Consider the following 12,679-nt stretch of genomic DNA (forward strand, 5'->3'; position numbering starts at 1 on the left):
GTATCTTTTTCACTTTAAAAAATTTTAAAAATAGTACAAAATAGTACAAACCTTTATCTCGTTCTTGTTGCTGCATTGTACTTTTCAACTTATCACTAAGATCGTTTATTATGTTTTCTTTTCTCATTTTCTCTCTTGTTAAAACAGTGTTAAAATTGGTCTGGAACAAGATAATAATAATTATTTAAATTTATCTACATGTACTTAGCAGCTAGGACTTAGAAAATAAATTTGCAAATATTCTTTTCTGTGGCACATTTGTACATGGAGATGACAGGGTGTGATTTGTGAAATGTTTTTAAAATGAAAATGCAACATACTGTGGGCAAAGGTTCTACTTTCTTGGTTCCAATTTAAGTCTCTTGAAAGTAAATCCTATTTTCTTATTATTGTCCATGTATTTACTGTCAGAGATTTTGAAATTTTGAAGAATTAGAAGAACCAATAATTTAGAGTGCTGTTAGACACTTACTTTTTTCCTGGAGTAATCATCCTGCCTCTGAAACCTTTCTTTGGTCTTTAGCATTTGATCACCACCCTAACAATTTTAGATATGACTCTATCTTCCTTATTTCTCTTATTTGGATATCTGCCATGGTCACTGGAATGCTGATTTATATTGGCTAGACTTGTTACTCCCCCACTTTTATAAACTCTGCTATGAAGCTCACATACCCAACTGCCTGCATGATCTCATGAGACAATCTAGCAATTTTAACTGCACAGTTTCTTTAATAAAGACTGAATTTGTTTAAAAATTTTGCTTAGGCTGGACTTGGTGGCTCATGCCTGTAATCTCAGCACTTTGGGAGACCGAGGTGGGAGGACTGCTTGAGCCCAGGAGTTTGAGACCAGCCTGAGCAACATAGCAAGATTGAGTCTCTACAAAAAATTTAAAAATTATCTGGGCGTGGTGGCACATGTTAGTAGTCCCAGCTATTGGGGAGACCAAGGTGGGAGGACTGTTTGAGCCCAGGAGTTTCAGGTTACAGTGAGCCATGATTGCACGACTGAATTCCAGCCTGAATGACAGAGTGAGACCCTGTCTCTTAAGAGGCAAAAAAAAAAAAAAAAAAAAAAAATTTACTTACAAGATTTCTGAGCTTCTTGAAATGTAAAAGCAATGGATGAATGATGAAATGATCTAAATTGACTCTTCTCATCTGCCCAGTATTTCTAATTCCAAAATTTTAAGAGCTCTATGGTCCTTGGATCAATGAATAATGCTAACAATGCTGGCAATAGGGAGATTTAGGAAAAGTAACACAGTATTTTTAATAAAACTTTAATAAATTCATTAAATATTGAATTAAATACAATTTCTAGCCACAAAGCATACAGGAAGATCTCTCAAAAAGAAACATTTACGATACGGCTTTGTATTAAGCCATCTCTATGTATTTTATTTATATATAGAAAATAAACACTTATATAATATAAACCATTATGTTTATTTTCAAGATCTTTGCCATTTCCGTAATTTGAATTTTTAGGAAGATTATCACAACTTGTAACTGGCATATGAAAAAAGGGGGCTAGCTGGCCAGGTGCGGTGGCTCAAGCCTGTAATCCCAGCACTTTGGGAGGCCGAGACGGGCGGATCACGAGGTCAGGAGATCGAGACCATCCTGACTAACACGGTGAAACCCCGTCTCTACTAAAAAATACAAAAAACTAGCTGGGCGAGGTGGCAGGCGCCTATAGTCCCAGCTACTCGGGAGGCTGAGGCAGGAGAATGGCGTAAACCCGGGAGGCGGAGCTTGCAGTGAGCTGAGATCCAGCCACTGCACTCCAGCCCAGGCGACAGAGCGAGACTCCGTCTCCAAAAAAAAAAAAAAAAAAAAAAGCGGGGGGGCTAGTTAAGAACTAATTAGTTCCAACTCAGAAATCACCTATATAGAGTTAGGTACAAATCACCTTAAATAAATACAACTTAACATACACATCAAGGAAAATTGGAAGGTACCTTAGAAGTCATTTCTCCCGCTCTTATTTTATAAATATTTAAAGAGGCATTAAAACATGAAAAACTAAGTTAGACAGCTGTCAATACTATACTTTTGGTTTCAGTTAAATCACTCTTAATTTTAGAAACTGTACACGTGTTTATAAAAGAACACACAGAGAGACAACGCAACAGAGATGAATATGCAGAATGAATCATAGAGAAGAATCTATAAATCCAGATTCTTAAAGAGAGAGGTTACTAATGACCTCTTTATTGCTAATTCTTACTTAAAACTTGGCTATGCCTCCTCCCTGAACACTTAACTTTCCTTGGTTTCCCTTAAGCCACACACTTTTTTTTCTGGTTGCGCTTTCTCATTCCCTTTTCCCAGGCTCTTCTTTCTTTCCCTAGGCCTTAAAAATCTAAAATTGTTATGAGGTTTGAACTATATTTTCTTTCCATTCTCTGATTTACATTTTTTCAAATTCTACAAAGACACTAATTACAACATTTTAGGAAAAGGAAAAATACCAGATAATATTACATGTGTACAACAACCATAATATGCAGTTTCAGAAATGTATCCCTTAAAATGTATCCCGCAAACTGCAGTATTTTCTCTGGCCTGAATCCTACCAGTAGCTACCAAATTGCTCTTCCAGCCGACTGCTTTGCAGTTCTCTAATCTTTCTCCATGTTCCAGTGGGTGATCTTCATTAAGTATAAATCTAATTATGCCATTGTATTTAGTTGCTGTCCAGTACTTTAAGTACAAGCTCTCTAACAAGGCATCTGGTTTTTGATCTAGCCCCAACATACTTCACAAGCACTACCTATTACTATAGACAACAACAGGTACATTAACAAAATTCAACAATATTCCATCTTAATCTACTACCAGCCTATCAGAAGGATAAGAATTACAGAAAGTGTAGGATATTTATGTTGATCTGAATGTAGTTTGGGATAACAAAGTTTGGAGAATTTGAAGCTTAGAGAAAAAATAAAAATCATTTTTTAAATTAAAAAAATCATTTCATAGAAAACTAATCTTAGTTCTAAAGAGGTTAAATGATCTATCCAAGATCACATAGGTAGTGAAGAAACCAGGAACAAAATTCACATTCCCTCGCTTCTAATTCGAAGACTATCTCATTTTGAAGCACCTGGTATTATCATGTGACATATTAACATGAAAAATATTATTTTTCAGATGAGCAAAAAAACTAAAAAATAAAATTCTTAAAAATACACGCTTTTGTCATGAGGAAATTTATTAACAGGATCAATGTAAGGAAAATCACATCTAAGATATAAGAAACCCTCAGCTACATAAAGAAATTGTATTTGTTAATTTACGTCTACTTTCTTTAGTTCTCAAATAAATGAAATGGGAAAAGAGATACAGACCTGTTGTTCTGCAATCAAAGATGTTCGAACATTTTGCATTTCTTCATTCTTTCTTTTTTCTTGCTCTTCAAGTTGTTCTAGAAACTTAGCTTTTTCTTCCTGAAGCTTTTCTTGAAGTTCAGCAACTAAGCTTGAAGAATCTTCTCTGGTAGAGTCAATGGCAGGACTTACAAATTAAATATAGCATTAAATTAAAAAAAAAAACTACAGACACACAAATGTACCAAATATCATATTTATGAAATTTATCTTCCTTAAGCCTAATAATGTAGCATGAAAGATATCTGTGTGAACCCTCTCTTTGAATCTAAAAAGGGAAATACGTAAAAGTTTAATACAGATTAGATGGTGACACTAACAAGGTTTACTGATTTTTATCAGTATATCAGATACATTCAAGATAATCTGCTTGTATCAACATACATAAAAATCAAGAGGCTGCTCTGCCCATGGAGTAGCTATTCTTTTATTCTTTGGTTAAGCTCTGTGGCTCACACCTGCAATCCTAGCACTTTGGGAGGCCCAGGTGGAAGGATCCACTTGAGCCCAAGAGTTTGAGATCAGCCTGGGCAGCAAAGTGAAATCCCATCACCTAAAAAAAAAAAAAAAAAAAAAATCAAGAGCCGAGCACAGTGGGGCATGCTGAGGTAGGAGAAAACTGCTTGAGCACAGACGTTCAAATCCTGCCTGGGCAACATAAGGAAAAAGTATTTTCTGGTAAGGGACTATACACATAGGAGATAGGTAAACTCAACTTCAAATGTCAGTTTTGCTATTCCTATACATGAAATTTACACATTGACTTAGGAAAAAAGAAACACCTAAAGATTGCATATGTTGAAATGCTTTCATTTCCATAAAACAGGCTTTGATTCATTTTGGTAGCAAGTAGGCAACACAAAGCTAAAACTGAAAAGCGTTTACACAAACAAATCTACATATTCCTGAACTCACACTCATTTCCTGAAGACTTGCTAACCTCTCAGGGGTTGCTGACAAAGTGCTAGAGATGAGAATAGGACAATGTAAGAAGAAATGAACAAACATTGGTTAGTGATTATTTTAACTTATAATTAATAACTCAATAACTTCTAATTATAACTTCTAAGTATTAATCTTATCTACTTTCAACTTAATAATCCTTAGCATTAAAAAAAGGTTTCTTCAAGAAGATGAAAAATCCCATTGGTATTAAAATATGCTGCTAAGCCTCAAGAAGTTGCTGTTATTAAAAACTACTTTAACAGGTCAATTTTTAGGCTTAAATGTCCCTCTGTTCTTAAATGATATGCTAATGTTTTTGAAATCAGGGTGTGTTCTGCAATTAATATGGGCATGTATTTAAAATGTTCACTCTACACGTATCTTATGTAATTTCCTAATCTAATTATATGATAGAAATACACTATTTATACCAACAATCATACAAAAAAATTATTGGACTCTTTTTATTCATGCTTCCAAGTTTACTGATAAAAATCTAATAACTTAAACTTGCTGCTCAGATAACCTTTCCTCCAAAGAGATAGCTTTAAACAGCCAAACGCAGAATATGCAGTTTGAAACATAATCTCTCTATCAAAGTCTGAGACTCCTTATTTAGTTCCCAGAAAGGCTGGAATAAAAATCCCCTATTTCATAATATAATTAATTAAAGGACAGGATATATATTCCATAATATAATTAATTAAGACGAAGGATTTACTTTTAAAGTTTCTCCTTTGGGGCTGAAGAGGGGGATGTGCAAGTTTAAACTATTCCACGGCTGGAAAACTGACATACTACTTAAATCAAAGTCTTACTAAGGAACAAAAAGGGACTCAGACTACTAACAATGAAGTGCTTGGGATAAAAATAGGATAGGCAGGGTTTACAAATAATCCTGTTTGGCCAGTGTCTTCCTTGAAGAAATCTCCACAATTCTAAGGTAAGCTCAAACTTTTAGGAGTAAAAAACAAGGCCAGGTTTTAAGGAGGAAATCAAGAGAGCACTGAGAATGGAGAAGTGAAGGACAGATAGTGAACAGTAAAGGTTATGAATTTCATCGCGAGTACCATATAAAGTCATTGAAAGGTTTGGTCTAGAGAATGATAAGGTGTGAATCTAGGTTTTGAAAAGACTATTGTGAGAAAGGGTATTAGTAAGAAATGGGGCACAGTAAAGAAGCCTGAAGGAGGGCTTTCAACATGATAAAATATCCTAGAATTGTATTACAAAAAGTGTGGTTCACATTGTGCAAGTGAGGGAGGGGAGGTCATGCACAGCCAGTACTTATAATTTCTAGGTGTCCTGCATCTTTGGATTGCCTGGGGTACTCCATTTCAGGGTCAGTGCTGTGCTGGGATAATACAGGGACAAGAGGACACAGTTCCAGGTACACAAACAGATATAGATATCACTGACACTCTGTAAACACCATATCATCCCCAAAACCAGAATGAGAACACTAGGTGATTAGCATAGGGTATCTCATTTACTGACTCATAAAGTAAAAGCAAAAAATGGACAGGTTATGACATGAAAAATAACCATTATCCTGTACTGAAGATAGGTTTCTTATGGCTGTATTAATCCGGCCAAAGTACATACTATGCCGTATTGTTTGAAGCTCCCATTAGAAAATGTTCCAAGTGACTATCTGCCACACAACTTTTATTGTACATTACCCTAGGATCTGAAATGGCCCTGCTATCAGAGGAATTAACCCTAGCAATGAAAGGCTAACAGCTAAAATAGGTTTTGTGTTTTAACTAGCATTACTGCCTTTCTTTGGGGAGCAAGAAGCTGTGTAGAAGGGAGGGAGGTCATGAAGAAAAGGTTACAGTGTATCACAGTTTAGTTAGAAAAATATAGTAGTCCCCCTTTACCCACAGGGAATGTTCCAAGACCCCCAGTGGATGCCTGAAACCACAGACAGTAGCAAACCCTGTATTTTTTTCCAATATATGCACTGTGGTCCTAACATTTGCAGTTTGAGGTATGATGGCAAAAAGAGAATGAATTGTCTCCTTCTGCATAGTTTCACAGATAGACTGGGTCTTACTGTAGATCTTCGCAGTCTCAGCATTTAATTTTTTTTTCTTACTAAATCAAGAACTTTCATCTTTTCACTTAAACGAAGCACTTCAAGGCTTCTTTTTGGCATACCCAAATTGTCAGCATCATTACTCTTGTGCTCTGGAGCCATTAAATAAAGGTTACTTAAACACAAGGACTGCGATACTGATAACCCAGATGGCTAACAAATGACTAATGTGTGGAGACTGTCCAGTGTGGATACACTGGACAAATCATGCTTCTCAAAACGGTATCCAATTTAAAACTCAGGAATTGTTTATTTCATTTAATACTTTCGAACCATGGGGTAAGTGAAACCATGAAGGCCGAAATCACATAAAATGAAACTAGAGAAGAGGGAATGACTGTATTTAATCTAACAACACTACCACAGAAACCTAAGAAATTCATCAATAAAGGTTGTCCACCTAAAAGAAACTTGCATAATCCTGTCTTTGCATATCTGAATACTTTAAATAGGCCTGGACATTGAAACTCAAGGAAGCAGATACATTTGTTATCAGCTGGGAACTTTAATATCACGGAAACTTGAAAAAAAGCATCTCTAAAGGTTGACAGTTTTTCCCACCATTAAAATGTCAGTTCTTGAACAATGAGCTCACTTGGACTCGGGAAGGGGAACATCACACACTGGGGCCTATCATGGGGAGGGGGGAGGAGGGAGGGATTGCATTGGGGAGTTATACATGATATAAATGATGAATGATGGGTGCTGACGAGTTGATGGGTGCAGCACACCAACATGGTATATAAGTATACATATGTAACAAACCTGCACGTTATGCACATGTACCCTAGAACTTCAAGTATAATAAAAAATAAAAAAATAAAAAAATAAAAAAAGCCCACTAAAGAACGAAAAAAAAAAAAAATGTCAGTTCTAGCAAAGGACTGTATTATATCCAAATATTTCTATCAATTATAAAATTTACATTGAACATAAACTTGATTGTCTTGATGCTTGAACTCTTAACACTGACTAAATTAAAATGCGGCCTAGTAAATAGTTCACTGTTTTTTCAAAAAAAAAAATCTTCTATCGCTTGAACCCCGGAGGCAGAGGTGGCAGTGAGCTGAGATTGCGACACTGCACTCCAACCTGGGCGACAAGAGCGAGATTCCGTCTCAAAAAAATAATAAACAAAATAAAAATCTCTTCTTTTGAAATTAGAATTACAAAATCAAAATGCTCCCACCCATACTCACTCAGATCCATATCACTACCTCCTGGGAGCAGGGCCATCAATCATGTAGTAGGGAGATCTCCCGACCCACAAAAACCACATACACACACGCTCTGCTCTCATTTCTTTGTACAAAGGTACAGGAGAAAGCTTTCTCCTACATTTTCAAAACTATTAATAACTCCAAATTAAATAGAAGATATTCTGATCTTGCATTTCCTGAATCACAAGTAGACCGAACAGTATTTACATTTTGGCCATTTGTATTTCTTCTTTGATCTTGTCATATCTCTGTCCATTTTTCTAACAGATTGTGCGCCTTTTTCTTATTGATTTACTGTGGGAGCTCTTGACATTACAGACATAGCTAATTTGCGTATTCATATCTTACAAATGTTTCTCCTTGGCAGCTGGCTTCTCAATGTTGCTTCTGGCATATGTAGAAACCTAGTGGTGAAAGGGAAATGTGCCGGACTGTGTCCTCACATAAGCATCATTCTTCTTCAAAGGTTTCCTCTGCATGACAGAGAAGCCAGGGATATTATCCAGAATTCCTTCCTCAGTAGGTTCTATGTTTGAGTTTGCCAGTGGAAGATACCCACATCTGACCTGGGATGCTGAAGTGAGAGACTCTGGAGGTGGTTGTAGCCAAACATGTGGGCAATGTGAGATTCATAAGAGATTTCCAAGTAAACCACCTGTTTGGGGGTCTTGGTAGACAACTGATGAAAGTCTTCAAAGAACTGTAGCAGTTTCCTAAGCCACCAACTTTGGTGGTTCAGATGACTTTCTATTATAGATCTCCTGGCCTTCACCAGATTACTATCCAGTCTCCCAGTTCTCCCAACATTCGTGTAAACTCTAAGTCTGATACTAATCCCTTGAATCCTGAAATATTTAAAAGTGATTGTTTTATAAGCTCAATCCCGATACAAAAAAACGACTTTAGAGGAAAAAAAAAATCCCATAAAACATGGAAATCTGAGATTAATTCTCTGATCTGAAAGCAGTAATGACCTCACTGCCAGTGCAAAATAGAACACTGGAAGACCAGGGCAGTACATGGCAGAATAGCAGACACTTGTAGTTGTTTGAAAACCAGTGACGACTAAGGAGGGCAAGGCTCTGGGACATGTCCCAGCTGTGCCTCCAAATCCCACCAAACCTCCCTTCCTGGAAGCAACAGCCTTTTCTACCTTCTCTGAGGAAATCAGTGTACCTTCACTTGAGGTAGTCCTCTTCTCAATGAGATGATCCTTTTCAACAACATCTCCCACCATTACTTTCAGACCCGTTGCTACACTCAAAACTGCCAGATCTCTGGAGATTTAAAAGTCTAACAAAGGAGGAATTGCAAAGCAATTACAGAATCTTTAATACATTTTGGCAGAAAAACAGAAAATAAGTATGGGAATGGATCTAATGAGAGTTACAAGAGGAGGGACAGACTTTGCTAAGTTGACTGCCCGGAAAGTAGACTTAAGAATAACCAACATTAAATGAAAATTAGATGGCAAAATGAGATACTCTAGACCAAGGGCAGGTAAATCCAATCCGCTGTTTTTTATAATTAAAGTCTTGTTGGAACACAGCCAAACTGTTCATTTATATTGTCTCACTTCTGTCTTGCTAAAATGGTACAGCTGGGTAGTTTGGATAGAGACCATTTGGCCCACAAAACCTAAAATATTTACTATCCAGGCCTCTATAGAAAGTTTGCCAATCATTTCTTCAGGCTCATGATTCCCAAAGAGTGATCCACAGAAGCCTAGGGTTAACCAAACACATTCAGAGAACGAGTGAACTCACAACTGTTTTCACAGTAACACTAAAGTGATGTCATTTTTCAACTTGTTAATATTGGCACCGATGATAAAACCGCTGGCACCGGAACACACATTAAAGACATTAGCACCAAACTTTATGTGTAGTCATTTTATCTTTCACCACAAGGCACTCAAAGTGGGCAGGAAAAAGGGGAGGTTGTTTTTTCTTAGACTATTCTTGATATAGTAAAAATTACTAGTTCTAAAATATGTTAACAGTTGGAAGATCTGTATTAACTCAGTGAACTAGTGTTTTCCAAATGACCAACTCATGATGCCATAAAATCATGCATGAGTAAAAGATTCAAGTATAAGAGATGTACCAATAAATGTTAAGATTATGAGAAAATCCACTGATAGCTTCATATTCCGCAATAAAAACTAATGTTCAGAAATTACCACTTGCTGAATTTTGATTTAGTAACAAAGAATATCGACAATCATCTGAAAAGGCTATTTAAATATTCCTTTCTTTTTCCAATTACATTCAGCATAAGGTTGGATTTTTTTTCCATATACTTCAATCAAAACTTAAGAGATTTGCAAATATATAGAACAATGGTACTCTTCTAACTAGTTTTCATTTCAGACAAGTTTTTATTAAAAAGTCTTACGTATGGCCAGGCACGGTGGCTCACGCCTGTAATCCTAGCATTTTGGGAGGCCGAGGTGGGCGGATCACAAGGTCAGGAGACAAGACCATCCTGGCTAATATGGTGAAACCTTGTCTCTACTAAAAATACATAAAAATTAGCTGGGTGTGGTGTCACGCACCTATAGTCCCAGCTACTCGGGAGGCTGAGGCAGGAGAATCACTTGAACCCAGGAGGTTGCAGTGAGCTGAGACTGCGCCACTGCACTCCAGCCTGGGCAACAGAGTGAGACTGTCTCAAAAAAAAAAAAAAAAGTCTTACATATGCCAACATGTAATAAGGTTATTTGAAAATGGCTAAGTTTCAATTTCTTGGTATTAATCTTTAGTACAGAAATATTGACATAATCCCTATAAACAAAATCAGTTTGGAGTCAATTTTTTGAGAGCATAAAGATACTGTGACAGAAGTTAGAGAGCCACTGTTCTTGTTTTTCACATATTTAAAAGATGGTAAACACACACATACAGATTATATTAATAAGTCTGTGTGTGATCTGCAAATGCTAAAATTTTTACTATCTGGACCTTTAAAAAACAAGTTTGCTGTCCAGGGATGGTGGCTCACATCTGTAATCCCAGCACTTTGGGAAGCGAGGCAGGTGGATCACCTGATGTCAGGAGTTTGAGACCAGCCTGACGAATATGAAGAAACCCTGTCTCTATTAAAAATACAAAATTAGCCAGGCGTGGTGGTACATGCCTATAATCCCAGCTACTCGGGAGGCTGAGGCAGGAGAACTGCTTGAATTTGGGAGGCGGAGGTTGCAGTGAGCAGAGATCATGCCACTGCACTCCAGCCTGAGCAACAAGAGCGCAACTCTGTCTCAAAAACAAAACAAAACCAAAACATAAACAAAAACAAGTTTGCTGACTCCTGATCTACAAGAAGGCATCCAAAGGCAGGTATACTGGAAGGGATTTATTACTTAAACCCTCAGAGGGCCCAGAGAATACATTCTTTACCAAGGCTTTGCAAAATACATGCTTAAAAGGCTCTGTAGTGGTGCTCTGTAGAAAACGGAGAGCAGAGGGAGATGAGAACACTGAAATTCAATGAATTTATGGGAATGACAGGCTTCTGGAGTGGCAGAGGTCAATTAGTGGCATTTCACCACCAGAAACATAATGCGGCTCTACCACAGGCAACAGAGCCAGAGCAGTAAATTAGAAGGTTTTGACCCAGAGAAATCTGCGGTCGTGGTTGTCCGTAGGCCCTAATATAATGAACCGGTTAAAGACCTATTAAAACTGTAAAAACAAAACAAAATAGAAAACTCTAAATCTAGTATGCAGAGGCTTAGCTTATCAAGAGAATTCTAACCTTCACCCAATTCCAAGATCTGAGTTAGTTATCAACTACAATGCCGAAGAGATCTACAGCCATTTTCCAGACTTCTGGGGGAATACTTAACACCGGCTCTGAGAGGACTGTAGTGACTGTGGTCCACCAGGAGGAGGAGATTATTGGTGCTCATGTGATAAGAGTTTGGACCCAATGGTTCCCTCATCAAGACAGGAACAAGATGAATAACCCTTAATGGAAATGCTTGGGAGCAACGTGTTCTGAATTTCAGATTCTGGAATACCTGTGTTATATTTACCAGTTGAGTATACCAAATGTGAAAATCCAAAATCCAAAAGGCTCCAATGAGCATTTCCTTTAAGTATCATGTCAGGGCTCAAAAAGTTTCAGATCTTGGAGCATTTTGGATTTGGGATACTCATCCTTACAGACTGGCAGAATCCCCGTGTTGCTTCCCTTACTCGTGGAACAAGGACTATTATGGTAGAAAAGGCCAAGTAAAATTCCTAAAATTTTCACTTCACATGATACAGGGGAGGGAGGTTTCTATTATGTTCTTATTCAACATAAGTATGTGTCCTGTCCAGAAGACATGGAGACAAACAATGGATTTTAATGAAATTTTTCAGGTGGAGACTGTTTAAAAGGGATAAGGCAAGACACAGGTTGAAATATATATATATATTCACTTGGAGAATTAATGATAGAATGAATTGACGTATTAATTATGTTCTAGAAACTGTTTATTGGGTCACAAAACCCCCTTCAAAGATTAAAAATAAAAGTACTAAAAACCATCTTCTGTGATCAAAAGGCAGTAACATCAGACAGTAACAATAATAAAAATATAAAAACAACACCAATCCACAACCAAAGTATCAAACCTGCAATTTAAAAACATCTTTCAAACACAGAGGAAATAACTGAAATTGTATTAAGAAAATAACAATAAGGAACACTCTACATGTTTCTATCTATGATTTAGCCTTTAGTAAACAATATGCAGAAGACAATTTTACAGTCTTTTATATACTAAACTTAAAGAGAATAAATATAAGTAATTTTCTACTGAAGAGTTTAGAAAAAAACTGCAAATAAAGAGAGAAACTTAGAAGGAAAAACAAAGAGCTCTTTAAAACATTTCAAACTTTCAACAAAACATTTCTCTGAAAATCCAAACTGCTGATTCATTTTTTAAAAGCCATTCATGGATTTAGTCTGTTATTTGTGTTTGCAAGAAACACTGACAAAGGGTAAAAGTTTTTACTTCATGAA

The 12,679-nt window shown here is 36.7% G+C and overlaps 1 protein-coding gene across 3 annotated transcripts in view; it reads right to left on the reverse strand.

The window, feature by feature from the left end:
* The window catches only part of RB1CC1 (RB1 inducible coiled-coil 1), a 96,789-nt gene that overhangs the window by 17,506 nt on the left and 66,604 nt on the right, over positions 1-12,679 (reverse strand). For 2 of the 3 annotated variants that reach the window (XM_033203622.1, XM_033203623.1), the window contains exons 16-17: positions 3,359-3,524; positions 52-160 (exon numbers count right to left, since the gene is read on the reverse strand). In XM_033203622.1, coding sequence (XP_033059513.1) covers positions 52-160; positions 3,359-3,524 — 275 coding nt within the window. Of the gene's footprint in view, positions 1-51; positions 161-1,097; positions 1,236-3,358; positions 3,525-12,679 lie in introns of those variants that run through there. The other variant, XM_033203624.1, reaches the window with a different exon arrangement.

This window comes from Trachypithecus francoisi, unplaced genomic scaffold (assembly GCF_009764315.1).
Source record: "Trachypithecus francoisi isolate TF-2019V2 unplaced genomic scaffold, Tfra_2.0 Lachesis_group7, whole genome shotgun sequence".
Lineage (NCBI taxonomy): Eukaryota > Metazoa > Chordata > Mammalia > Primates > Cercopithecidae > Trachypithecus > Trachypithecus francoisi.